The 25,192-nt window shown below is 40.5% G+C and overlaps 1 protein-coding gene across 2 annotated transcripts in view; it reads left to right on the top strand.

Annotated features, from left to right (window-relative positions):
• pcdh11 (protocadherin 11) overlaps positions 1-14,188 on the top strand; it is a 137,579-nt gene extending 123,391 nt beyond the window's left edge. For both annotated transcript variants that reach the window (XM_084352435.1, XM_084352434.1), the window contains one exon: positions 9,865-14,188. In XM_084352435.1, the coding sequence (XP_084208561.1) occupies positions 9,865-10,322 (458 nt within the window). In that variant the 3' untranslated portion in view covers positions 10,323-14,188. The remainder of the gene's footprint in view (positions 1-9,864) is intronic.
• The last annotated feature ends 11,004 nt before the right edge of the window (positions 14,189-25,192 follow it).

Here is a 25,192-nt window from a genome sequence, read left to right as displayed (position 1 = left end):
GGGCTGCCAGATCCGAGAGCTTCTTCAATGTTAATTTGATTCATTCTTGTTTTCCATAATAATTGGGGGCAATGGGTCAGCGTGATGAATTTGCTTGTTACATGACACAGGATGTAGCACAATGGCGGCTCCTGCACAGTTTGTCTCTCCAGCCTCTCCTCCATCACGCAAAGCAGAGGCCTCCGTCTTTTAATATATCCGAACGCATCCGATATTTTCCGCCGGCTCCTAACTCAACAGGTTTAATTCTTTGAGGGCCCGCTTATGCGTCAAATCAGCTTCTAATTTGATTTTAAAGGGAAAGCTAAGAGTGTCATAAGTGACATTTACATTTTTAGATCAAAGTCATCTCCCAAAAAATCATGGTTGTTTAGATAGTATTCCGGCTGGAACAATCCAATCTCCTTGCAAATATCAGACAGCTTTGTCAGGTCCCACTTAATCAGTCTATTTTCCTTTCTTTCTTAATCCCTCTAAAATATTTTCACTTCCTTCCTTTCATGCAACGCTTTTTATTTTCATTTCCCAGACCTCGCATTATCTACACAATATGGAAATGTTGAGACATTCATCCATGTGCAATGAATTTTAAGGTGGATTCACATATATATTTTTTTTTAATCTTATAAATATGCATTTATGTATTGCTTCCTTGTCAGTGACGGCACACCTACAGTGTATCCACAGTATCGTCCAGCGTTTTTCACGAGTGCAGACTCACAAAGAAGACGATGAAATGTGAGATTTCACACTGGCATCGGTGTGTGTGCGCGCGTGCGTGCGTGCGTGCATCTAGTCTTGTGTTTCTACCCCCTGTAGAAACCCTGTTCCTCCTCGTCTGCGTGTCACTGTGGTGATGAGCGCTGATTGCAGATTGTTATGGTGTTTGCACCTCTCATCTATCTGGCCCACGCTGGGTATTTGGCCAGGCCTGATTGTGTTGATGGTGACACCGGCGTCTTGTCCTCAGGAGGGGAGGCCCAATAGTAGTCCAGACATAATGAAGGAGATGTAATCAACCAATGTCACATACACAAAAAGTCAAGTGTCGAGGAGAAAGCTTCTGTTGTTGCTGCTCCATCTTCCCAGCTGTGCTCTCTGTTGATGGAAATCACACAATTGCTGTTGTTGATGCCGGGGCTTTCTTTTTTTGGTAAACATTTTATGCTGAGGCGATATGAAAAATTCAGGTGTTTTTTTTTTTTTCTCCTCTCTCTCCCTCTGACAACAAAGGTGACTTTGAGATAAAGGAATTTACATTAAATTAAGTCTGTACATTGTGTTGGTGTTGTATATTCTCAGTGGAGAAATGGCTACTTCGGCCTACGACATACTTTTAATCAATGGCAACAAAAAGAAAGAAGCAAGCGCTTGGCATCGGGTTGTTCAAGGGATCCTTTCTTTCTTTGTGCACTTTGTCCTCTCTCTGTGCTTTGTCATTTGTTTTGGTGTTCTAATCTCAGCCAAGTCAATAATATTCTTTGTTGTTTGAAATTGTGTGTGGGGAACAAAAAGGCCTCCTCCTTTTGTTGAAAGTACCTGTCTGTGACTTTTCACTCTCTCTCAGACTCCCAGATAAAGTAATCATTAGATGTTGTTTTCTGCCTGCAATTACTTTCAGCTACAATGGGTCAAACACTAGGAAAGCAAAAGGGGTCGAGAGTAGACAAGGCTAGATGGATTACAGGCGAGGAACTGTATGGGTCCCACAAGTGCTGATAAATACGTATGTGGCTCAGAGACCCGCTCCCGTTCAGCGGCGTCTGAGTAAATGCATCAAAAGTAATTAGTCGAGGGTATATATGGACAACCCCGCTCCCCTCTTATCTGCGTCACATTGTCTCCTTTTTAAGAAAGGCCATTCACGCCATGTGGCATTGTTTGTTTTAAAAAATAGAAAAAGGAGGAAGAATGGCTTTGGCCTTTCTTATATCTCACTTTGTATCGCAGCTACAAAGAATGCTCTGAAATGTATGGTTAAGTGGGAAAATCCACCAGTCCATTATTGTAAGTAACTCATTACCAGGTTCTTTAATCATGATTTCACTGATGAGAACGGCTATAAGATGAAGACCGTATATCACAGTGACGCCACTTCCATGTAGTTGATTTGCATTGCGGAGATACCGGAAATCAGCATACTTGTTAATGTCTGTTGTCATTTTAACTGTAACAGTTACAGACATACAGTGAAACATGCTTCTCCGATCTATCTAAGGTTTCTGTTTGGCTTATTTCATGCTGTTTTGCTTTGCTAGGATCTTTGATATCTACCCACCAGCGACATCTCAGACTAGTCACTTGTTTTGGGTAAACTTAAGCTGTAATTTTCCTAAGTCTGCAGCCCACCAGGTAAATTAGGTGTCCAACCTAACCTTCAGGAAATTGTTGTTATTAATGAGATATGAAACCATCTTATATGTACTTTAGATGAATTCGATGTATACATTTTTAAATAACATCATAAAAAAAGACATTGATTGATGTCGATTGGTTGATCTGCCTTTAAAAAACCTGGGTAGACCCGCTAATTTTGGTGGAAAAGCGGCAAAACATTGTGATTGGTTCTATGGAGATATTTCGGTAATATTTTTATAATGCCTGTGTTTATAGTGATAAACATAAACATACTTGTAATGCATTATAATGCACCCACAGTACAGTGCTGTACAATCATAGTTATAAGAAGAAGGCTTTATAGCAACTACTTATTCATTACTCATTATGACACTATGATGAACATACTTATAATGCAATTATAATGCACATCAAGTAGCAATAATCAAAACTCATTGTGACACCGACGTCTATAATGCATTATAAACATACTTATAATGTGCTATAATGTGCATATATTTCTAAGCAATCGTAAATATTCAGAGTGCTTTCTAACAATAATCATAACACATAATAAAGCGTTTTGTACAGTATCAATACTTCGTAATTGCTGGTTGCTCACTGTTTTTGCAAGGATCATAGTGCATTAAATTTCTCATAGGATAATACATTATAATCATTTTAGAGCACATTATAATCACTTTTCATGATGTGATTATAAGTGACTGTAAATGGCCATTGAGTTTAGTAAGAAAATTCCTGAGGAATAGGCAGATATAAGCTGATTAGAAGCCACAGACAGACATTTTATGCTCAATTTCAGGTTCATAATTTTATTTGGGGTTACTACTAGAATAGGTGTATATGCTTAAGTGCTCAAAAACACATCAGTTTTCTCATACTGTCTAGTGCAGCAGCACTGTATTCCTTCTCTGTCTGAAACGTTCTGTTTTAGCTCCTGTCTCTTTAAGGCCGCCCTCTCTAATACCCAGTTTCGTCTGATTGGTCAGCTCACACACGCCTGACCCAGCACCACTAACAACAACAGAGCAAATCAATTCTTGCGTGCCGAACTAGCCACTTTGCATAAATTATGCAAAGGTGTGACATGGTGTGATGTCACAAAGCCGCTGATTTGAAGGCGGGACTACTGGCAGGCCATTTGAGGAGTAGTGTTCTGTGACTTTAACCTCTTTAACCATCATCTTGAAGACAAGGAAAACATTAAAAAAGCATAGTGGATCCTCTTTAAGTTAAGTGGAAAAAAATAAGATTAAGTCAATGAACAGCCCAAAAAAATGCTTTTCTAACAGATACTGACATACAATGAATGGATAACTCTAATTTTACACATCAGAGAAATACATTATACTAATGTGTGTAATGTATTGATGTAATAATCAGTTATGATTATGTTTAAAGCATTATGAACATCCATGTGCTCTTCAATAAACATATTATTTTGCAGTGTCGGCACATCACAACGCATTATAAGTATGTTCACAATGCATTATAATGCATTGTAGACATGGGCTTCATTGAAAGTGTAACTGATATTTCAGTTGTTTCATTCTGCATCCTAAAATAAAATCTCGTTGATAAAATTCCTCAGTAGCTGTTTGCCCCGCCACGACTCCTTATAGATCTTAATACATGTCAGCCCTCTACATGGCTCCACTGACCTCTGCAGCACGAGTTGATCGCTGCCTTTCCAAAGAGCACGGCAAGTTTTTACTGCTACAATGGAATATTTACTTCCTCCTATATGTCCTTGTCAGCAGCGACAATGACAGCTCTTATTGCCTTCGCTAAGGGATTATACTGTACCTCTCCCTGATAAAAGTAAAGAAAAACCAAATAGCATTTGACTCTGACGTGCAGAGAAAAGTTAATTTTCAGACTCATTGCCATAGAGACAGGCTTTTTACGGAGAAGTCACAGACCTTGCCTCGGAGCCTGCATATCCTTATTTCATTGTTAAAATAATGCATATGCGGGACTTGTGCTGCAGATAGTTGTTATTCCTTCAGACACCAGACTCTCAGAGCTTTGTGATATCTTGAAAAGAACACAAATTCATATATGAGCGCACATCATCAAAACCATAAATCAGTCATAAGTGTGCATCCCAAATAGTCAGCCCCTAGTCAGCAGCAGGGATGGTGAAATGCATCAAGCATTTAAGCAAGCTGTCTTGTATTTGTAATTCAGTGAAAGTGAGACATTAGTTTCTCCTTCGAATGATGATTGCCAGAGCTGAGATGAAACTAATGGCATCTCTCTTTTCAGTGCAACACCAAGGGGTTTTAATAGCGCTATTATTATTAATGACCATCCATTTGCTTATCCAGATTGTACGTTTGGAGTGAGTGTAAGGCCGAGTGAAGTGATAAAGTCTTGGTAATTACAAACTCAATTATTCCTACTGAGATTCTATTTGTTTGAAAGAATCTTCCACATTCTTGTGTTTCTGTCTTTTGGTCTCCCTTCCAGAAATAAAGACATGCGCTCGTGCACCTTCTCTCCCTCTCTCCCTCTCTCTCTCTCTCGTCTCATCTCCTATTCACACAAGAACACATAATATGATAATGATAATACTTTTGCACTCGTGATAGCTGTAGTAGCACTCCAGGACGGTTCTATAACTCTCGATGGAAGGCAAGTTCTTCCATTTTAAACATCTCATACGGCCAAATATAAGCCTCTTTGCATTTTTCTTTTATTTTCTGGCACCATTAAACCTGTCGAGTCCATATTAATTGACACTGAAAGGGGAAGAGCTGTAGGGGCTGGTGAAAGGTTTATTTTCTTGGCGTAGTTACATTCCAGAATGTGTATGAACTTTTGCACTTTTGTAAATGTTGTGTGAGTGGGAAAAAAAGAAATAAACCTCTGAGCTCTGAGAGTCTTTGCAGAGAATGTTAGAAAAGAAAACAACAGTGCTGCATAGTGACAGCCCATGCATCACAACCTTAGACAATAAATTGAAAAAAGTCCAATAGAAGGAAAAAATGAAGATTTACAGTATTTCAACTGTCATGGGAGAGACGTGGATCCTTTTAAGTCATAACACAGCACACGTGTGACACATAAAGCAAACAAATATAATTTAATCAGGCCATTATGCTTACGTGGAGGCAGGTGATAAAGCTTTCATTTGACAATACATAAATTTGATGCATATACGTTTCAGGCTAAAAAATGTGAAAAGACTGCACGTTATTAACACTGTAGGATGAGTCAGGGGCCTAGTCCACCTTCCTGATGGCTGTTTGAGGAATTGAATGTCCTAGATGCATGCAATTATCCTTTTAATTAGCAATAATGAGTTTGTGCATGCTGAAATAATAAGTCGAACCGCGATGTGTGCAGGCCTTAATGTGAAGCTCATCAAGATGTAACCAGCTCTGTCAGTAAATATCATCAACTGTCATGTTAAATATCTCATACTATTGTACTGAGAAGCCCCGATCAGCCGGTTAATATGCATGGTAACTGTGTGTGTGTGTGTGTGTGTGTGTGTGTGTGTGTGTGTGTGTGTGTGTTTGCGTGTGTGTGTTTCTGCCTGTCAGAGCACACATTTGCATTAGTGGATTTCATGGCCATCAGGGGGGAAAAAAATAAGTGAGATTGAATGCATACCAGTATAATAAAAGGGTGAAATATAATACTTAGGTACAAAATGACGATATTCCAGACATCTTCAACAACCTCATGGGACAAGTGTTGTGCTGTTTATCATTGCTTAATCAAATCATTACGACATTACCTTGATGCCCAAATGTAACCAATTATCTTTATATTACCCACTGTGTACAGTAACCTCACCATTAGCATGCAGCAGCATGGGCCTGGAAATTTGAATTACTGCTCATTATTTCAGCATTACGGCCTGTATTAATATCCAAAACAAGTATGTCCATACACACAACAAATGTAGAATAATCCTACAGTACATTCACCGCATTGTAGCAAATTGTCGTTGCTGGTGCATCAGGAATGCATTAGTTTTTGTTCTGGGATGATTCAGAATCAAAGCTGCACATTAAAAGGACGTTATTATCGATGAATCATCTGCACGCCAGCTGATTGGAATATTATACGATGTTTTTTGAACAAGGGGTGGATGCAAGTGGAATACGTTCACTCTAATGCAGTCCAGTACAATGGACTTGCAAGGAAAGAGGTTTCAGAAAGGCTTTTATTCAGCTTTTTATAGGCTCATGTGTGGTTTAGACTGAGCTATCTTTATGTGATAATGTTGATGTGATGCTCATTTTTATTTTTTTCTGCATAGAAGTATCAAAGCGTTTTGCAGGGCTACTGAATTGGATGGAAATATGTCCAGCTGTGGAGGACTGAATGCCAAAATCAAATTTAAGATTTAGAAAAATGACTCAATGAATAGATTCATTTGCTGTTAAATGTACAAAAACAATATTAAAAATAAATGTAGGCATTCAAAAATGTATGAAATGTGACAAAAATGTATATTTCTAATAAAAAATATAAAATGGATAAGGTAACTAAATAGGAAAATTAATTCAAAGCTAAATAAACACAAATTCAAACTGAAATATTCATTTATGTCAAATACTATTATTATTATAAATTGATTAATGACTACATTATTTTTTATTTTGGTGCATTAAATTAATTAATTTATTTATTTTGGCAATTTCAGTCCTCCATATACAACCCCCTTTAATTTAAAGTACTCACCTGATAAAGCCTGTGTACCACGTTAGCTCACCGTGTCTGCAGTCGAACTGTACGCTTTCATTTGTTCAGTATTGAGCTTCAGTGCAAAAACATTTTATGGTAATCCTTTGCGTACCGTGCAGAATACTCATACCTCTCTCTTACACATGTCCAGTGTTTATACAAGCTGTAATGTTTGACCACACGAATGGAAGGTCGGCTGAAGGTGGATGCAGCGGTGTTCGATCCGCGACCGGCCAAAGGATGTGTTGATGTTGCAGAACAAGATTGCTTTAGGCTACCGCTGCTATTGACCTTGCGTATGACCATAAGATCAACTAAAAAAAAACAGAGCTGTGGCACTGCGGGGTGTCGAGAAATACACAACAAGACTGTGGATAATAGATTACTTTATGACGGAGCAGTCAAATTAGCCTGCAGGCTGTTTTGAATCAGAAATGAATACCAATTAATTTTTTAGAGTCAACAGTAGTCAGTTGTTTGAGGTTTAGGGGAGCTCATATTAGCTCTTCAGTCGAGTCTACAGAGTATCTAAATAGGTATCACAGTTTTGTCTCAAGCACATCACCACTGCTCAGTGTAGATGAATCATCTCAAATGAGAACAGTAGGCCTGATCCCAGTCGTGCTGTCTATTAAACCCAATTGTTTGCCATTATCCCCACTTGTCTGCCATTCAAATTTCCTTGAACGAAAGTAGAAAAGAGTGTTCTCAGCATCAGGGGATCCTTGGCGTCAGTGATGTGTGATTCCTCCCGAAAGCTCCGCGGGGTACAGTTGTTTCCCCTGAATACAAAAGACAGCGGCATCACAAGCAGGCTGCGGCATACCTCGAGCTGACGAAAGCAGCCAGAGCTGTCAGCGACATCACTCAAGCCCTGCTCCCACCCTCCCAAGCCCGCCACCGCCTATCCAAACTATCCCACTGGAATAGAAAATAGTACAGGCCCATCTCTTTTGGAGAGGCTAGATGTGAAATATTGCATACAAAATTTGGAGGCACTGAAGGCTGTTGACACAGAACCGCTGTGAGTTCAAGCTGTGTGAAGTCACAGAGCCACACACTACCTTTCATTTGCAAAGTACGCTATGACTGCACTGATCATTTCAAGTTGAAGTGGAGGGAGGATATCTGGCAAAGACACACGTTTGAATGTGCGCTCCTGTCCGGGCCAGTAACTTTTATTTGTGTGTCCCGGTGCACGCTTGTGGAATAAAGAGTTCATGCTAACAGCATTACCTCATCAAAAAAAACAGCAGTACCCCTGAAAAGGCATTACCACCAGCAGAAAACCCTCAGAGAGAGATTGAGTCAGGGCACGGCCGAGACTTGGCTCGGCCCTATTGTGCTAGCTCAGAGAATGAGAAAGCAGCATCCATTTTTGCCTTAATGAAGTTAGTGACCCTCTGAAAGGTGACACATTTACCGCCCAGGGGATTTATACACTCCTGCTCCAAGGCTCCAGTTCAATATGGAGAGGACAGATTTGACTCCACGTGAGCGCTCCAAATATATCCTCACAATTTATACCAGGCGATTCATTTTCAGACACTGCTCTCATAATTAAAGTTGACGCTGTGCTATTCAATCTGCTGTGGTACAGAAATACAAAAAAAAAAAAAAAAGTGAGCGCATTGAGCCGTTATACGACAGTCTAGATAGTTTTGGGAGGTTGGACCTGTATCACTAACGGAGGCTAATCAGAATATTCATTTTCATTTTGTAGAATGCCATAAAACAATATACGAGGTAGCAGGAAGATTTGCAGATTTCTGTTGAACAGAATCACACAGGGCATGCGGATCTTGTGTGCACGAAGAAAATAGTCGTCCCTGTGTAGTAGGGTCTAAGACTGCTTAATTATTTATAGCATTCTTACTTATGCAAATATACTAAATAATTTCTACATGACAGCTTGCAGCTGAAGCCTAGAGGAGTGATGTGATGTTTGAATGAGGACCCCTCTTTCCTTTGCATGGCCTAGGAAACATAACACTGCGGGCTCCTGGTTGCCTTGGTGCACACTGTTTTACATTCTAATTATCTGGCTTGACAGGCTTTATTGCTGAGGCTCAATGCTGAGGCCTCATCCCAGACTCATTTCACATGTGATGTCAGTGCCGGGATAATGAGATAAGATAGTTTGAGTGCTTAGCCTTGCCCAGTCGCCTCCTTATTCAGTATTCTAGTTTTCTTTTTTTTCCCCCCTTCCCTTCCATGCATGTAACTTAAATGCTGCCACAATTAACCACACTAATTAACTGCACCTGTAGATGCTAAAGATGCTCACAGGATCCTAGGATAATGGTTTTTCTCCACCTAGTTTTCTTATTTGACCAGATTTATTTTGGATTCTGAAAGATCAGAAGGGTTTCGAGGTGTGCCACATTGACAGTGATTAAAATAAACAATGCTTTGTAAAGACGTTCATTAAATATTTAATACTGTAAAGCCAATCCGCGACGCAAACAGCAAGACATTTTTTTTTCAAACTCTAATTAAGCTACAGGGAATTCCTTGCATATTGTAGGTAAACAGACGGAGTCATGGGAATACCAGTGGAAATTAAATGCTCGGCTGGTGTTTTTCTCATTACAAGATGAAATGAAACATTTATCACTGACTTTCATTTCGCTAAAAGGCTGACATTTTGTGGGTCAACCGCTGATAAGGCGACAACTTTCTTCTGTTTACATTATGATTCATGAGTTCGTTCAGTGGTTTTACAGCGCCGCGGTAACAGCTTCACATTCCAGCTGCACTTCTGTATGTTTTGACCTGTGTTGTTCTCTGTTTTTTTTGCAGCCATCGAGGTGAACCTGCAGAAAGCCTTGGCTGAGGCCTCTGAGACCTGTACCCAGGAGTGTCTGATACTGGGCCACTCCGACAGCTGCTGGATGCCCCCAGCCCTGGCCCAGTTCCAGAGTCCTAGTAGCAACAGCCCCACCTCCACCCCTACTGCCACCGCCATCACCGCTACAATGCCCTCTTTTGGCTTCCAGCAGAGCTGTGTCCGGGGAGCCAAAGCCACCATGGGCAGCATGGGGATCATGGATGGTCGCCACACCCTGGGCCGGTCCGTGCCCAGAAAAGATGAACTGGACAAAGGGATCAACCGGCCGCAGTTCTACAACACCCTGGATAGACACTGCAGTAAGAAGGAGGACCCCGTCAAGGTCATCCCACTGGCGAGCTTCTCCTCCCCCGCGGAGCAGACCACTGGCGGGGGCAGCGGCTCTTTCTTACATGAGCACCAGCTGTAAGAGTTAAAGACAGATCTCCATCGCCCTGACTCTATCCATAGATGGTATCTTGTCAGCGACTTATTGATCGGCATGTATGCATACGTGTGGAGGTATGCATAATATGAAGGACTTTAACCAGCTCCAGCTCATTGTTACTAAAGAAGACATGTGAGAGAGGATTTGATCATGATGGCATTGTTCAGACAAAATCATACGGGATCGGTCTGACAGTTAAAGCATTTGAAAGGACATGTAAGTCTTAACATAGCAGGCCCATGTATAATAAATCAAGGTAGTTTCTATACCAAAGTAGTTCCATCACTGAAAAAAAGAAGTTTTGCTTTCAGTTTGGTGATGTTTGCTTAGTGAAAGGGCAGTGTACGCTTCAAGCTCCTCGGGCCCAGCTTTGTGGAACTGCGTCCTTAAAGACCATTTCCTCATGCAGAAAAACATGCAAAATATAGTACTTTGTGTTGAGTGAGCTAAATTGGGCTAAATGTTAATTATGAGCTCTGGGTGGATGGTGTTTCTGTTAAAGTTCTAGTGAAGTATTGCTCTGTATAACACGCAGCACAAACTCCTTTGGTGGTGGAAGATATTTCTTTTGTCTTGCCTGAACGTTTTTCAGAAGTCTATTTTGGTCAGGGGACTGCAGAAGGATAAAAAAAAAAAAAAAAAAAAGTCTACAAAGCATAACTAGGCCAATGGTAGATAACACCGGTAATCTTTTGCATTCTACATTTTCACCATGGACCAGTACACAAATTATAACAGAAAAAAAGCCCTCCTGCATACACAAACACACACACGTACCCAAGATGTTTTCCATATGGTCGTCGCTCCATCTCTGCCAACTCTATTAAGAAAATGTTCACTTACTATCTCGGTAGCTTAGCCTTGAAAGGCGCAGGCAGATGCGCTTTGGAAACGTACCCTTTGTTTCCTTCTCTTTGTTTCTATTTTTCACATTTTGCTGCTCAGAAACACTCACATGATAACAGCCATGGAGCCAATAATGAAATTCTCAGTCTAATTACTTTGATGTGTGATCTCAGTAGCTATCCTCGTTGTTGTTAGGAGGTCTGGAATGTTTCCTTTGGTTCGCCAGGAACGTGCAGTGGCAAAAGAAAGGTGACACGGAAAATAGCAGCTTTTTTTTTTACGCTCGCTCTCCTCTCATTATATAATTATAAACACCTACTGTTCCCTCTGTTAATCACTATTCTGTGTTTTCATACAACTCACTTTGGCTGCAAAGTTTCAATTATCAGCTTTATACTACGCTGGAATAACGGACCAGGGTGCAAGAATTTCTTGAGGGCCCTGAGTCAAACTAAATTATTGATCTCTGTGTTATTTTTGCAGTTATAGGCCTTGGCACTATTTAAAAAGGACCTCCCTGCAGGCTGCCCCTCACCGTGGTTTTATCACACACACACGCTGCTTCGGTGCCTGTGTGTGTAAATCGTACTGATGATGATAACTACTTCAGACTAACTTGGTGCTGTAACAGATTGGGTGCAGTATAATCTATTGCTACAGCAATAAGTGACTTTGCTGATATCCATTTTTCTTTCCAGTAACATCCAAGCCAGGTGTCTACATCATAAGGTATATGATTCATGCGATTCATTTTCGTGTACCATCTTGCAAATTGGGAACAGGCCTAAATCTATAATGCAACTCGGCATTCTCGAGGGAAGGTGCGAGGCAAATTGTGTTTGCATGCTCTTAGCTACCACACCTATTCTCTCTAATACTTAGGGTCAGGACTCTTATCATTATAAAGAGGATTTATCTGAGACTCAGTAAAATGATCACTTAAAGAGACGGAGTGTCAAGGACACGGAAAAGGGGCAATTCAATTTCACCTCGGTCAATTACGAAAATGAAATTGATTCAAAACAAGCAACTTAAATAAATCCTCCTATAAACATTCGTTGATGAAAATGTCCCTGTTTGGGAATCCAATTTCTTCTCATTTGGTATTTTTTCCCCCTCTATCACTTTTCATCTCATTTCATTATTGTAGTCAGACCAAATGGTATAAACAATACATATTTCATCAAAAGGAGCGCATATCAAAGGGAACATACATCATGATGTTTCGTGTCTCAGACAAATACGAATGCAACAATTGTGATGAGATCCAAAAGTTGCCTCAAAAATCCTCTTTTTCTTTTTTAATTGTCTCTGTTTACAATTATGTGAATAAGTAGGGCAAAATAAATTCCTGGTTGGATCTTTTCAACAAAAATAAATATGAAAAAACAACATGCTCCTTAAAGAAACTTTGCTGTTCATTAACAACAAGACGTACAAAAATGATCTGCTGTTGGAGTGTTTATAAATACGACATGGGAAATTGTGCCCTTCCTCATACCATGGAGGGAGAGAATATCCATGAAATATATACGGGATAATACACTGTCACACTGTAATAAAAAATGTGATTGTTTGAAACGATTCATCCAATCACATGTGTACAGTAAGCACAATATTACATATCTGTAACCCTCACTGTGTTTTAACTTACTCTGCCTACATACTCCGATGTACTGTAATGTTGCAGCAGCTGCATTGAGGAAGACAACTTCTAGAGGGAATAGTATAATAACTGCATGAATGTACATCTGTAGGATGTTGCTTTTGATACTGACTTTTTTTTTGTCTACTGCAGTCCTGTTTTCGTTTTACCATTCGCCCTTCTAGAGGTAAAAGTAGCGGTGTTTTGTTCATTTACTTCTCAAACAAAGAGCATACCATATGAATGTGCATTTGGCTCCTCTGAGTGAGTAGTGTCCCGCTGTGTCAAAAGGTTTCTCATCATTCACAAAAAAACGCGCAGTGAAATCGACAAAATGTCAGACTGATCGCAGGTTTTCCACTTTGCATGCTCTCACTGTTATTTTCATATTTTTCTAACTCCCTCCGCCCTGAGAGTAAAGATAGTATACATACAACTGAAGATTGCTTTTTTTATTTTCAGAATTTTTCTATTCAAAATGCGTGTCATGATTACCATGTCAACCTGTGTCTTAATTTGCATGAACTGTTTGGACTCCCACATGGCATTTTGACACTTGACTATGTAGTCCATGCATCCATCATTAGATTCAGTGTCAGTATTGATGTTTACTGCTCTACCTGTTCGTCTGTCTTATGGAACAAAACAAATGTTACACAGTGTACACATTCAAACTTTGTAAAGTGTGCGTACCACTTATGCCTCTACGTACACACAGTTATCTATACTGTCAGGTAAACTGGATTTTAAACTGTACATAGCAGTACCCCTAAGAACTAGTATCATGGTTTCAAACTGGAAAGACTAATGGCTACAGGCTAAATACTGGAATTGTTGACAAAAAAGGAAAAAGGGAAAACATAAGAAGGGATGAGATGACAATCTCTGCTGTAATGTAAATGGATACATATGCATAATATTGATGAGCGTTTGTTTGAATGTGTTTCTAGGTGACCTTGTATGTGTGCAAGGGAGAGTGTGTGCGTCTCCTCGCATGTATGAGTGTGTGCGTTTCGCGTGTGTGCACATATGTGTATACCGGCATGCACTTTGCCGGAATATTTTATGTACACAAATGTATCTTGTACAAAAACTATATCAAAATATAAGACTTAAGTATATGCTTGTAAATTAGTCATCAGTGAGTCAGGTTGAGTTTGCTTTGAGAGAAAGCTTCAGTGCTTGCCAGCAAATCTGTATCGGTCAGTTAAAGCTATACAGTCTGTGTTGTTATGCCTTTGTAAGATATCCCATTTGAATCTATGAAAAAAATGACCTTCCATATGGTGAAATGATTTTTCTTGTCATTGAATTTTACTTGAGCCATTAAATATTGAGTCCTCAAAGTACACATGGATCACGCTTGTCCTTCACTTGATATTGTTGTTTGGTTCACTCGTTCTAAGAGCATCGCCTTACCAGTGATAGATGTGACGTGAGAGCATACTGTCGCTGTAGTCCAATTATGCCAATTACAAGCTGAAGATATAAGACCCATCAAATTGGACAAGGCATTTCACCTTCATCATTTCTGAGAATGAACATCCCTGGGGAAACAATTAAACCTACGACATATATGTTTACATTCAAGGGAAAAGAGAAACAGAAACTATTATTAAACACAGACATACCATGGAGAGAAGGCTCACAAAGGGTTTTTACTTTATATCACCGCATGTCTCCTTTGAAGCACAAGTACTGTGTTTAATTACAACAAACAAAAGTAAGTGTGTTTGCCTATATGTCATACATATGAGGGAAATACCCATCTGTTTTTCTTTTGTGTTAAATGATCACTTGTCATTGTGGTGACATACTGGGTACATTAAACCCGCATCCGAGTATACAGCTATTCTTTTTATCCCACGTTGGGCATCAGCTGAACCCACGATTGTGGAAGTTGCCACATTCACATGAAATTACATAGGACTTGTGATCTCAGATTTAAAATGTCCTCAACTTTGCACTTAATTAAATCTATCTGAAATGCAAACAAATATGGATGCCTCGAACCATCATGTGAGGCAGCATATTTCAGCTGAAACAGCAATAACTTTTTTTTATGGCCACTTTGGGCCAGGATGGGAGAACAAGCTGTTTAAGGTGCAATATGTAATAACTGTGGACATTTTTGGGTTTTAAAACATGAAAAAATCAATTGAAATCATCAACAAAATAATAGGGAATATCACTTTTGACGTTATGTCAAAGATATCTATATATTGTGTTGCAGAGATGTTGACTAAAGTTAGCATGCTAGCCCTGGTCCGTCCTGTCTCGTAATACCTCCAGAGTCTACTAAGCCCGATCCAGTACACTGTAAAAAGTGACTTTACTGAAAAAAATCAAGGAAAACAATCACCTCAAAATGACCAAGTTAAGTAATTTTAAATTGTTAAAACTTTTTATCTTTACAACTCAATTACAATTTAATTGTCTTTAAGCCCCCTACTTTTGGAGCGGCCTTCAACAGGTGGTCAGTTCTTATACATTGCATCTTTAAGCCATCATTGACATAGTACTACCTTATAAATGTGATGCTTTGAATGTATTAGCAAACATTCCCATCCAGTAGACACAGAGCAACATTAGCATTCATTTGTAATTGCTGTCAATTACTCTCCTTTTAACTCCACCGATTCCTGAGGGAAGCATCTGGATCTTTAGCTGCTAAATGCTCCATTAAGTCAACCACCTAGTTACTAAATGTGGTGCTGAAGCAGGTAGCATATAGTACGTTTTTTCAAATGAAACAGCTGCTTGCTTCGATCAAAGCAACGCTGATGAGACTGAACCGAGACAGTAGATTGTGGGCTGGACAACCAAAACAAAGCTAAAAGACGCTATAAAATCCTCTACAGCAGATGGGACCTGCTGTCAGGAGATAATTCCCTGTGGGTTCAATGAAAGCAACCCCTGTCACATTCAATTACTCATATTATCCATTGTTAATTTAAAAAATATCAATAATAGGAACATCAAACACAATTTAATTAGACATTTGTAACTTGTAATCAGTTGGTACCTCCCATCTCACACAGTGTGAATGTGGCAATCAATGCTCTGGATACCAGGGTGCTCAATGTTTTATTTGACAAGGTTATCCAAACAAGTAAAAAAAAAAAATTTAAGTCAAGTCAAACAATATTTTAAACATTGGAGCAGTTATGATGAACTTCATCAATGAGTCAAACTTTCAAATGTTGTATGTCAGTATATCGAAAGGCGTAAATCCCAGGGGGGACACGAGCCTCATTCTGGGAAAACAATTATTTGTCCCCCTAATATATCACTGTAAACACATTTATGTAATTTTAATAATATTAATAATATGCTATTAGGCATGTATGTCCTCATAACCCTCATTGTGGGCACATGATGCATGATGTGTGGGAATCTGAGTCTGTTGTTGGCGGCTGAACTTGAGTAAGTAGTTTAAACACATGTCTTTATTTCTTCCACTGAATACAATGCACTTAAAATTGTCACCAGTCTTCATTTTCTCTGCACTGAATTACAGCTCAGTCACTATGTTAGAAAGTGGTTGGCTAATGTTAAAGTGTTGGTTTTCCCTGTGTGGATTCCCTAGTGTAGATTCCTCAGAGTGTTCGCCAGCAAAGCTGCTGCACTACTTTTGGTGTCCCCCTCAGGTACTGCTCTTTCGAAGAGTTCATGAGGTTGTCCCCTCCACAGTTGATAATAGATTATTGCCCCTTTTGTGCACAAAGAAATAAATAATTAGGCATTTAAAATAGCGCGCAGCACCTATAAAGTCTAAAGGGCACTTTGATGTTTTCTGTTTAGGAAGGGAAAGGAACTCATCGATCATTTCTACATTTTTGATTCGCTCCAACAATGCAAATCAATGAACTTCCCGTCACAAGGTCGCTCCTCTACTCCTTAAACTGTCGAGCCATTATCATATCAGCATAGGCCACAGACTGGAGGAAGTAGCCTATAAATTTCAGAGGAAAATCAATAGAACACAAAAAAAAACCTTCATTTTAGCCTTTTGGATCTAGGGCCAAGAGGTAAATGTAAGTTTAAGCCAGGAGAGGGGAAAAAAGTATCCACTGATTCATGTGCTGTAGCTGCTCAGAATGAAAAGTTGGATTTACCTTAGTCTCACTGTGCATCATCATCTCTCAGCATCTTCAGTGCTACCCGGAGGCTGTCTCCACTACCTGTGGCCATTTGGCTTCAAATAAACTAAAGATGCAGAAGACTTTTTAGCATTTTCTTTTTTTACACCTTGCAACAGTCATTGCTTGTTATACAATCGCACTGTGTTTATTCATCCATTCATCCATCCATCCATGTAAACCATTCCTCCTTCAATCCATCCATCCATCCATCCATGAGCTTTGATGCCTCTAAGGGAAACTCTGCAACAGCTCCGACAATCCCCCTGGGCTACGTGTCCTACCTGAGGCCCTTTTGCCTCAATGTTTTATCCACTGTTCTCTTATGAACACATACAAGCCCTCTGAGAGGAAACCTCAAGCTCACACTGCAGTGCAGGGGTTGATGTTCACGACAACAGGACATGACAGGATCTCTCGGCACTGACTCCGAACTCACGCGACACAAAAAGCCATGTCATGTACCTCGCAATGCACCAAAGGCTTACTGGACTGTGTCATCTTGCCTCATCTTCAGCATATGTTCAGTCCCCGATCTCCTTAAGAGAGCCGGCTGTGACCTGCCCCATTAGTTTTCCATGGTAATTGGCTAATAATGAGACAGTGACAGTACAGAGGATGTCCACGCTGTCAAAACACATGCATACCCAACTACACCAATCTGCATTTCCAGTAATTACTGCATATTTGAACAGAAAGGACTTTGTGAACTTAACAGCGCACTCGGTGCTTGTTGGCCCCCCCCAGCACACACGCACACACACACCCGCACCCTCCATCCCCATGTGCTAACAAGCCAACTTATTGTAAGCCTACTTAGTTCTCAAGGTGTCGTCTGTTGAAGTGTCAGGAGAACATATAGAGATTGTCAAACAGTACGCTCATTTCAAATTGTAATTAAACTGGCCATCAGGTACCTCGAGGCTGTTTAGTCAACAGCAGGGTACTAATTACTATAAGATGACCTTTGGAATAATATCTGGTGAATTATTCATAGTTGAGAAAATTGCTTCGGAGACATGCCAACGACATCCAAGGGACGGCGGAGTGTACACACACAGAAAACTCCACTCAAAGATTTCGGCCTGGCCATGAAAATGAGGTCAGCAGATGGATGAAACTGTGGCGCTTTTTGTGCGAGAAAATGAGATGGTGGCGATAAGCCTCTGAAAGACAAAATGAAATTTCTCTCCAACACAAAGAGAAATGTTGCCGAGCAGAAAATAGACTGATTCATGTAAAGTTAATGTAAAAGATTTTGGAGAGCGAAGATAATCTGTTTCAGGGAGGCTTAAGAGCCAATATCATCCTGCTGTGCATGTTGACACTTCTTTATCGAGGACTCTGCTGACTGTCAAATAAAACCTTGTGGCTGACGGTTATACCGTCACAACTTAACAAGAAATAAACCACGATTTAAAAGCTGGATCTGAACTGAAAACAACTACCTAGAGAAGCATAATGCATATTTATTTTCTATTTATCTTGAAAGCTCATTGAGATCAAAAATTATCTCCAAGACGACGTAAGAAGAAGGAATGTTGTAGAAATCCACACAAAGGAGGGGCAAAAAAAATTACAGACAAAGGGAAATGCAAGAAGAGAAAGAGAGCGATGAAGCAGTGGCAATGTATTTCAACAGATTCATCCTCCTGCGGTGACTTTCAAAAGCACTAACAGCTTCTACTCCCTCATTGCTTTAAATGTTTCTGTGGGGTATTCTGCACAGTGAGGCCAGATGTCCTGAAGAGTTTCTTTCCCTTCTCTGCTCAACCTTTGGGGACACTTTCCAGAAATTACTCCTGGGACCTCGCACAAAACTGTTCTCCACATCTCTGCGCGACATAAATACACAAACAGCGAGAAAACCGGTCAGCAAAGCTGCACCAACACGTGGAAGTCGAGTGACAAAAGATTAACCTGAGCGAATGAGAAATCTGGGCGATACGTGAATAAATCAGTGCTGCGTACTGTTACGCTTGAGGAGTTTTTAAAAAGGAATTGTTTTTGCTGTCTGTTGGGTTTTTTTTTGACAAGACTGGCTTCCTCTACGCTGACAGTGTCTCTGTTACTGAGGCACAGGCAGTTACCCAGTGGACTGAGCGATACGACAATGATATTAACCATATGGCTGGGACCTCTGAATAATCACATTCAGTATGATCTCAGTTGAGTATTTATGGGAGGTTTTGAAAAAGGGTCAGAGACGGCGCTCTTCACTGCCATCATAGAGGACCCAAATGATTAGTCAAAATTTGGGGTAATTGGTAGTAATTAACATTGACCTTGTCCTGTTGGACATTAGAGGAAAGGAACCCATGCCAGAAATCTCCCCCTGCCATTAGAGAGCAATTACTGATAGGAGACAGTCGGCCGTATACAGCATAATAAAGTCAATACAGCTGTGTGTGTCTTTATTTCACAATGCTTATTGTACACGTCTGAGTGCCTGATGTGGGAAGATTTGCATTTGTACTTAAGGCCACAGATCTCATTTACGTGTTATGTACTTCAAAGGCATTAGACTGTAAGATTTTCTAATATTAATATTGTTTATGCTAAGTGGCCGCTTCTGTAATGTTTCAGCACTGCTGTTCCCAGCGATCGCTGTATCTGCAGCACAGTGCTGTCTTCTTCTTTGTCCTGTTCTTGGCTCGTTTTCAAGTAAGTTGGACTCAAAGTTGTCTTTGTTGGTTTCATGCTAACTCGGGCCTGTGTTTACTTCATACAAAATGATACAGAAAAAAATAAAACTTCCTGTGAACCAGAGATTTTTTCCTTTTGGAAATAAAAGAGAAAAGAACCAGAGCAAATAACTGTCTTGATGTTAGTTGGATTTGAGCTATCATGCTAACATGCTCATGGTGACGGTCACTGTTGGAGCCTGTCCTCATCAGAAAAACAACCATAGAGGTCGTAAGTAAAAGCAGGTTATTACCACCCATATGTACATTTGTTGTTAATCGGGGACCCCTAGTGGTTGGAGTAATTATTACTAGCAGTGATAAATAGCAGTACGGAGCACAGGACTTTCAGCAGGGGGCTACTTTTCGTATATAGTGTGAAACCAGAAGTCAACGATGAATTCTTCTAATTTACTAACATGCAGTTAAGTCACGTACATAACGTAAAGAACGTTTTAACCCACTGGACACAGTAAAAAGTCAGAGGATCACTTCAGGCATTGAAATTAAACCCAAGGTAGGTGGAATATCTGTGGCAAATTTCACTGTCATCCATCAATAGTTGTTAAGATACAGTCAAAACCAAAGATCCTCATAAAAGCACTAGATTAAAAGTCATGGGAAGGGTTTCCTGAGGGGACCATGAACATCTGTGTGAAATTTTCATGACAGTTTATTCAAAACAGTTTGAGATGTTTCAAAATGGACCCAATAAGCAGATCATTATTTCCATCCATAGAGCCACACGACTTAAATAAAAAGACAATAAATAAAAAATACATCAGCATGATACATCATAAATACTAATACATTCATTCATTAATAACAATTACCACTCTCCTTGATTCTCTCAGGGTTTTCCTGCCTCGGTAAAAAAAAATTAATAAATAAATAAAAAAGATAATACATGTATAGTGTTGGCTTGCCTGATAGGTAATAAAGAGAAGTTCATATCATGCCCCTTTCGCAGTAAGGAAGTACATCAGAGAAACTGCTTTTACTGCGAGTTCTTTGTGCGAATCTAAAGACAGTATCACAGGGCAGCCACTGTGCCTGACAAGTCTGTTCACGTTCAGCACACACGCAGCTTTCCTGCAGTTAAGGCAGCAAGTCCCTGAAGCTCTTCCTCCATGGAGTTTATTGTCAGAGCCTCTCCGATGGTAGGACGCCTCTCCCTCCTCTTTGAAATCCGGAAGATCAAACAAAACAACAGCGTTGATGCAGGGTGTGTTGTGTTTGTGGTTTGAATATATAATCAATTTCCATGGTTAGAGGTTTTTATTTGTTGTTGTATTGTTGCTAGATTACTAAATGGATAATGAACGTATAATATACCCTACTGCTCTGTATGTTGATTTTGCTTATGTGTGCTATCTATCTATCTATCTATCTATCTATCTATCTATCTATCTATCTATCTACCTATCTATCTATCTATCTATCTATCTATCTATCCCCTATACATTGTTGATGCATGCCATAACCTTCCACATTTCCACTGCTCGCCTGTCTTTTTCCCAGAAACTTCTGAAAACTAACTTGTGGCAACAACAAAACCAAACTCAGCAAATTGATTTTCACAAAGTCAAGAATTGTGCAAACACCTCTGGTTACCTTGACAGAATTTCAGAAATCTGAAAAAAAACAAAAAAAACACCGTGCTTTGAAAAACAGACATCAATAACATCGGAAAAAAATGCACGATTCTGGGCCAAAGTATGCAGAAGCAACGGCATTGTCCTTTAATTCCTCTCCAAAGCAGTATTATTCTCGCCAATCAACCTTTACTTTCAAGAACATCTATCGAACAATGGCAAGCGAAAGCATGCTGGGATGAAAAGAAAGAAGCAACAGGGAAAATCAATATAGCAATTATGTGTGCAGATAATGGACATCAAGGTGTTATTTGGAGTGACCGAAAAGAAGAGGTGACATAAAGCCAATTCAAATAGCGCAAACATTTCATTGTCTCACATCTGGTGCATCTGACATGGATTTAGTGTCTACCGGTCCTAAAAGAAAAACAGAGTTTTGTTGTTCTCCTGCATTCCCACTTCGAAATTAGAATTATTTAGTACCATCTAATCACGGGGTTCTGCTTTATGTTTGCATGCAATCACCAGCCTCTGTTAAAACTCGCCTAGCTTTTGTGTTTCTATCGGCTGCGAAAACCCTGAAAACACTAGCAACAAACACAGCGATTAGCTAATTGAGATCTTAGACAACGAAATACACACACACACACACACACAAAGAGAGTGACACGGGGCAAGTGTGGGAGGAAGAAGGGCAAGGAGACGGATAAACCCACACACACACATTACACACATACCCCCTCCGTGCTTCTACCTGCTCCAAAGAGGTCACCTCCAGCTCTGTCAAGCTTTGCAGGGTGGGTCAGAGATCTGGATTTGATAACTGGAGGGAGTTTAGAGAGCAGACATTTGACAAGCATGACAATGCTCTGACAGCCCTCATTGGGCCATGATTAATGACTGACATCCCTGTCGCTTGTCTCGTACAGAATGCAAATGCAGCGCTGGGAGAAAATTACCCTAATGTGGCCCCCGTAATTGGATGCGGGAAGTATCACGTAAAGCAAGAAAGCGCCGGGGCTTTTTTTTTTGCTCCTGAAACAAGGCTTTATCATAGAGAACACTACAGAGATGATGAGAGAGATGCTGCAGCGTGATTGAAAATGACCGCCAGCAAATCCTCCTCATTTGTAGTAATACATTGACATTTAGCAGCAAGTCGAGGTACGAGTGGAGTCGATGTTTGGTATCTTGAGTTGAAAAAGTCACTCCGGAGCCGGCACCCTCACTTCATGGCATAATCGTTTTCCTTTCTCTGTTTGGTCAGATGCTCCTGAGTCGCGGGAGCAGGTTCGTACGAGACAAGGACGGCCGTGTAGATGTCTTTTGAAAGCTATCTCTACATGTACCACCTAAAGACACCACATCTATTAGCATATCCGCACAGGTTTGACATTGAGTAGGTGCTCTAGGTGCTCTGCTCAAACAGCTGGCATCAGATTTTAATGAATATGCATAACAGATATCATGCGCTGACATTTGTCGTCGAGTGTTTTGACTGGAACTGCGAGTTCACTCTACCTTCTCAAGGGCACTGGCTTCCGATGGTTTTGCGAGACAAACAAGCAAGAGTTTAGAGCGAATAAAGTCTGACACACAAGAACAAAATATAAAAATATATGTTCAACATCTTCATTCCCATACCACAGTGCGCAAACATGTCAGCTGCTCTGGATGCTCCTTCTCTTTGCTTCTGTTTGTGTGTGCGCTCAGCCCCGGTGTGGTCCCACTCAGCTATTCAGCAACGCCTCGCTGAACGCTATATCAAGTGAGCAAGTGCTCTAATGAAAGGAACGTATTGAAAGCACAGCCACACTTTTCATTTAATGCCGATCGCTCCGAGTGCTTCCACTGAAAGACACATGTCCGTTCTGACACATGCCGTTTCACTCTCCGCGTAACGTCTGCAGCGAGAAAAAATAAAAGCTAGCGTTGATGTTTTGAACAATTTTAAGGGGAATCAATGTGTCAGGCTTTTGAGATAATTTTGCATCCATCGTACGGTCTGAATCGCAGTGAGTTAGTGAAAATAAGGCCAAAAGTGACACCAAACAAAACAAGGCTGTGCGATGTTCAGTCGTGATCGTCTCATTTGCAATAAGAGAGCAAACTGTAAAGTATGAAAGCCACTGGGAGGAGAAAGGGGAATAATTGTCACAAAGCAACCTGATGATGATGCTGGGGGGGGGGGGGGAGCACTTTCATGACACCCTCCCTCGGGTGGGAATAAGTGTCAAAAAGTAGGACTGCCGAAGACTGCGGCAATTACAAAGACAAACAATCGTGAAAAACTAAGACAAAAAAATGGATGTACAGTAATGAGCAAACTTGATATTCTGTATGTGTTATTGCCAAAAGCAGGCGCGGCTCAATGTCTCTTGTTCCTCATTATCCTGATTGTATAATAGATATAATCAAGCAACAATGTCCAATTAGGAGTGCATAGGCATGAATCTATCCAAAAAACCAGAGGGATAAGCGAACAATTGACACTGCAAATTTGTTTGTATGAAACACGGGGGCTGCTTCCTCATCAGAGAGATATTGATGAATCCTGCCGCTTAAAAGAAAGCACAGAAAGAAGAAAAAAAAAAGAGCTTTGACGTATATCTGTGATATGATGGAGGCTGTGGGATGTGAACAAACAGTCCTTTCCAGGTGGTTTGAGTGATTGCCTAATCCCCTGTAGCTAGATGATTGCAGAGCAAGGTCAGTTTGAAGGCTCAGACTGATTGAGTGCTGTCTGTGGTCGGGGGTTCGCTCGAGCCTCTGATGCCATTAGATGGACAGCGGCTGAAGATTCACTCTGGAGTTTTCCAACACTTTAACTAAACCTGTCCAAACTGAATGACTCTGGTGCGCCAGTTGTCGTCAAAGCATACAGACGGGAGCGACGTACACAGCAATCGTCAGCGCCGTGTTAATAATCAGACAGATGATGGCACATCTTTTGAAAAACAATTTTAAAAACAGTTTGTTCAGGAGTCATGACAACATCTCTGTGTTTCAAATTCTCGTCTTCTCGCTTTTTATATACTTTCCATCGCCTCGTCTCGAGCGCTGGGTTGAAAAATACATGATAACCGTGTTATCGTCCCCAACTGCCTTCTCCTAGTCCTGGCTGATTTTTATTTGCATGGCATCAGATATCAACTGCTGTTTGCTAAATAAATCCTGTTGACAGCGTTGTCAAGCTGCATCTTGTACCTCATCGACACCCATTTATTCCTCAAGCTGTCATTTTGTTACGAAACTGGGTTTGTGGCATAAAATTCGGCATTTCCTCGGGCTGCAATTGGATCACCCCCTACCGCTATGTACATTCAAATACCGAGGGGAAGTGCCGTTCTGTATATCAAACTCCGCTAGTCTGCAGCAGAAATCCTTTGTGCGGACATCTCTGTGACAGCTCCTTGGCAACTTGTACGCCTGTGTGCCACAAGCTCCCTAAGCTGACTGTTTGGATCAAGTGGGAAGAGGCAGCAATCCCAAAGAGAACAAAATAGCAGATCCCAGCAGCTTTCACAGCCGATGCTATGAGATTTACTCGACTAGAGAGCTGGGTGTGGAAGTGTGTGTACGCGTATGCATCTGGCGTGTGTGTGTGTGTGTGCAATGGGGAGGGGCGTAGATGTACTTTGAAATCTTTTGAAATGTCAGACAAATAAGAGTCACAAGAGGCATTATGTTTCCATAATGATGATGCGCCGAAGCTTAAGTGTAGCGTCAACATGCAAATGTGTAAGATGAGAAAGCAGAGATGTTTTCCTTTTGCTTCTTTAAAGGCTCGGGAAACGGATGACAGCCTTTTTCCCCCCTTTTACCACGTGCACTTTGAAGTGTCAAGCTTATCAATTGTTGCAAATTACCAACGCGTGTACACTCAAAGCAAATATATCGTATTTCAAAATGAAGTTCAAAAGGTTAATAATCATGTAAA

The sequence above is a fragment of the Pagrus pagrus genome (genome assembly GCF_965226575.1).
Source record: "Pagrus pagrus genome assembly, chromosome: 5".
NCBI classification, from domain to species: Eukaryota; Metazoa; Chordata; class Actinopteri; order Spariformes; family Sparidae; genus Pagrus; species Pagrus pagrus.
The sequence above is the reverse complement of the archived record's forward strand: the minus strand, read 5'-3'. Positions and strand labels throughout refer to the sequence as shown.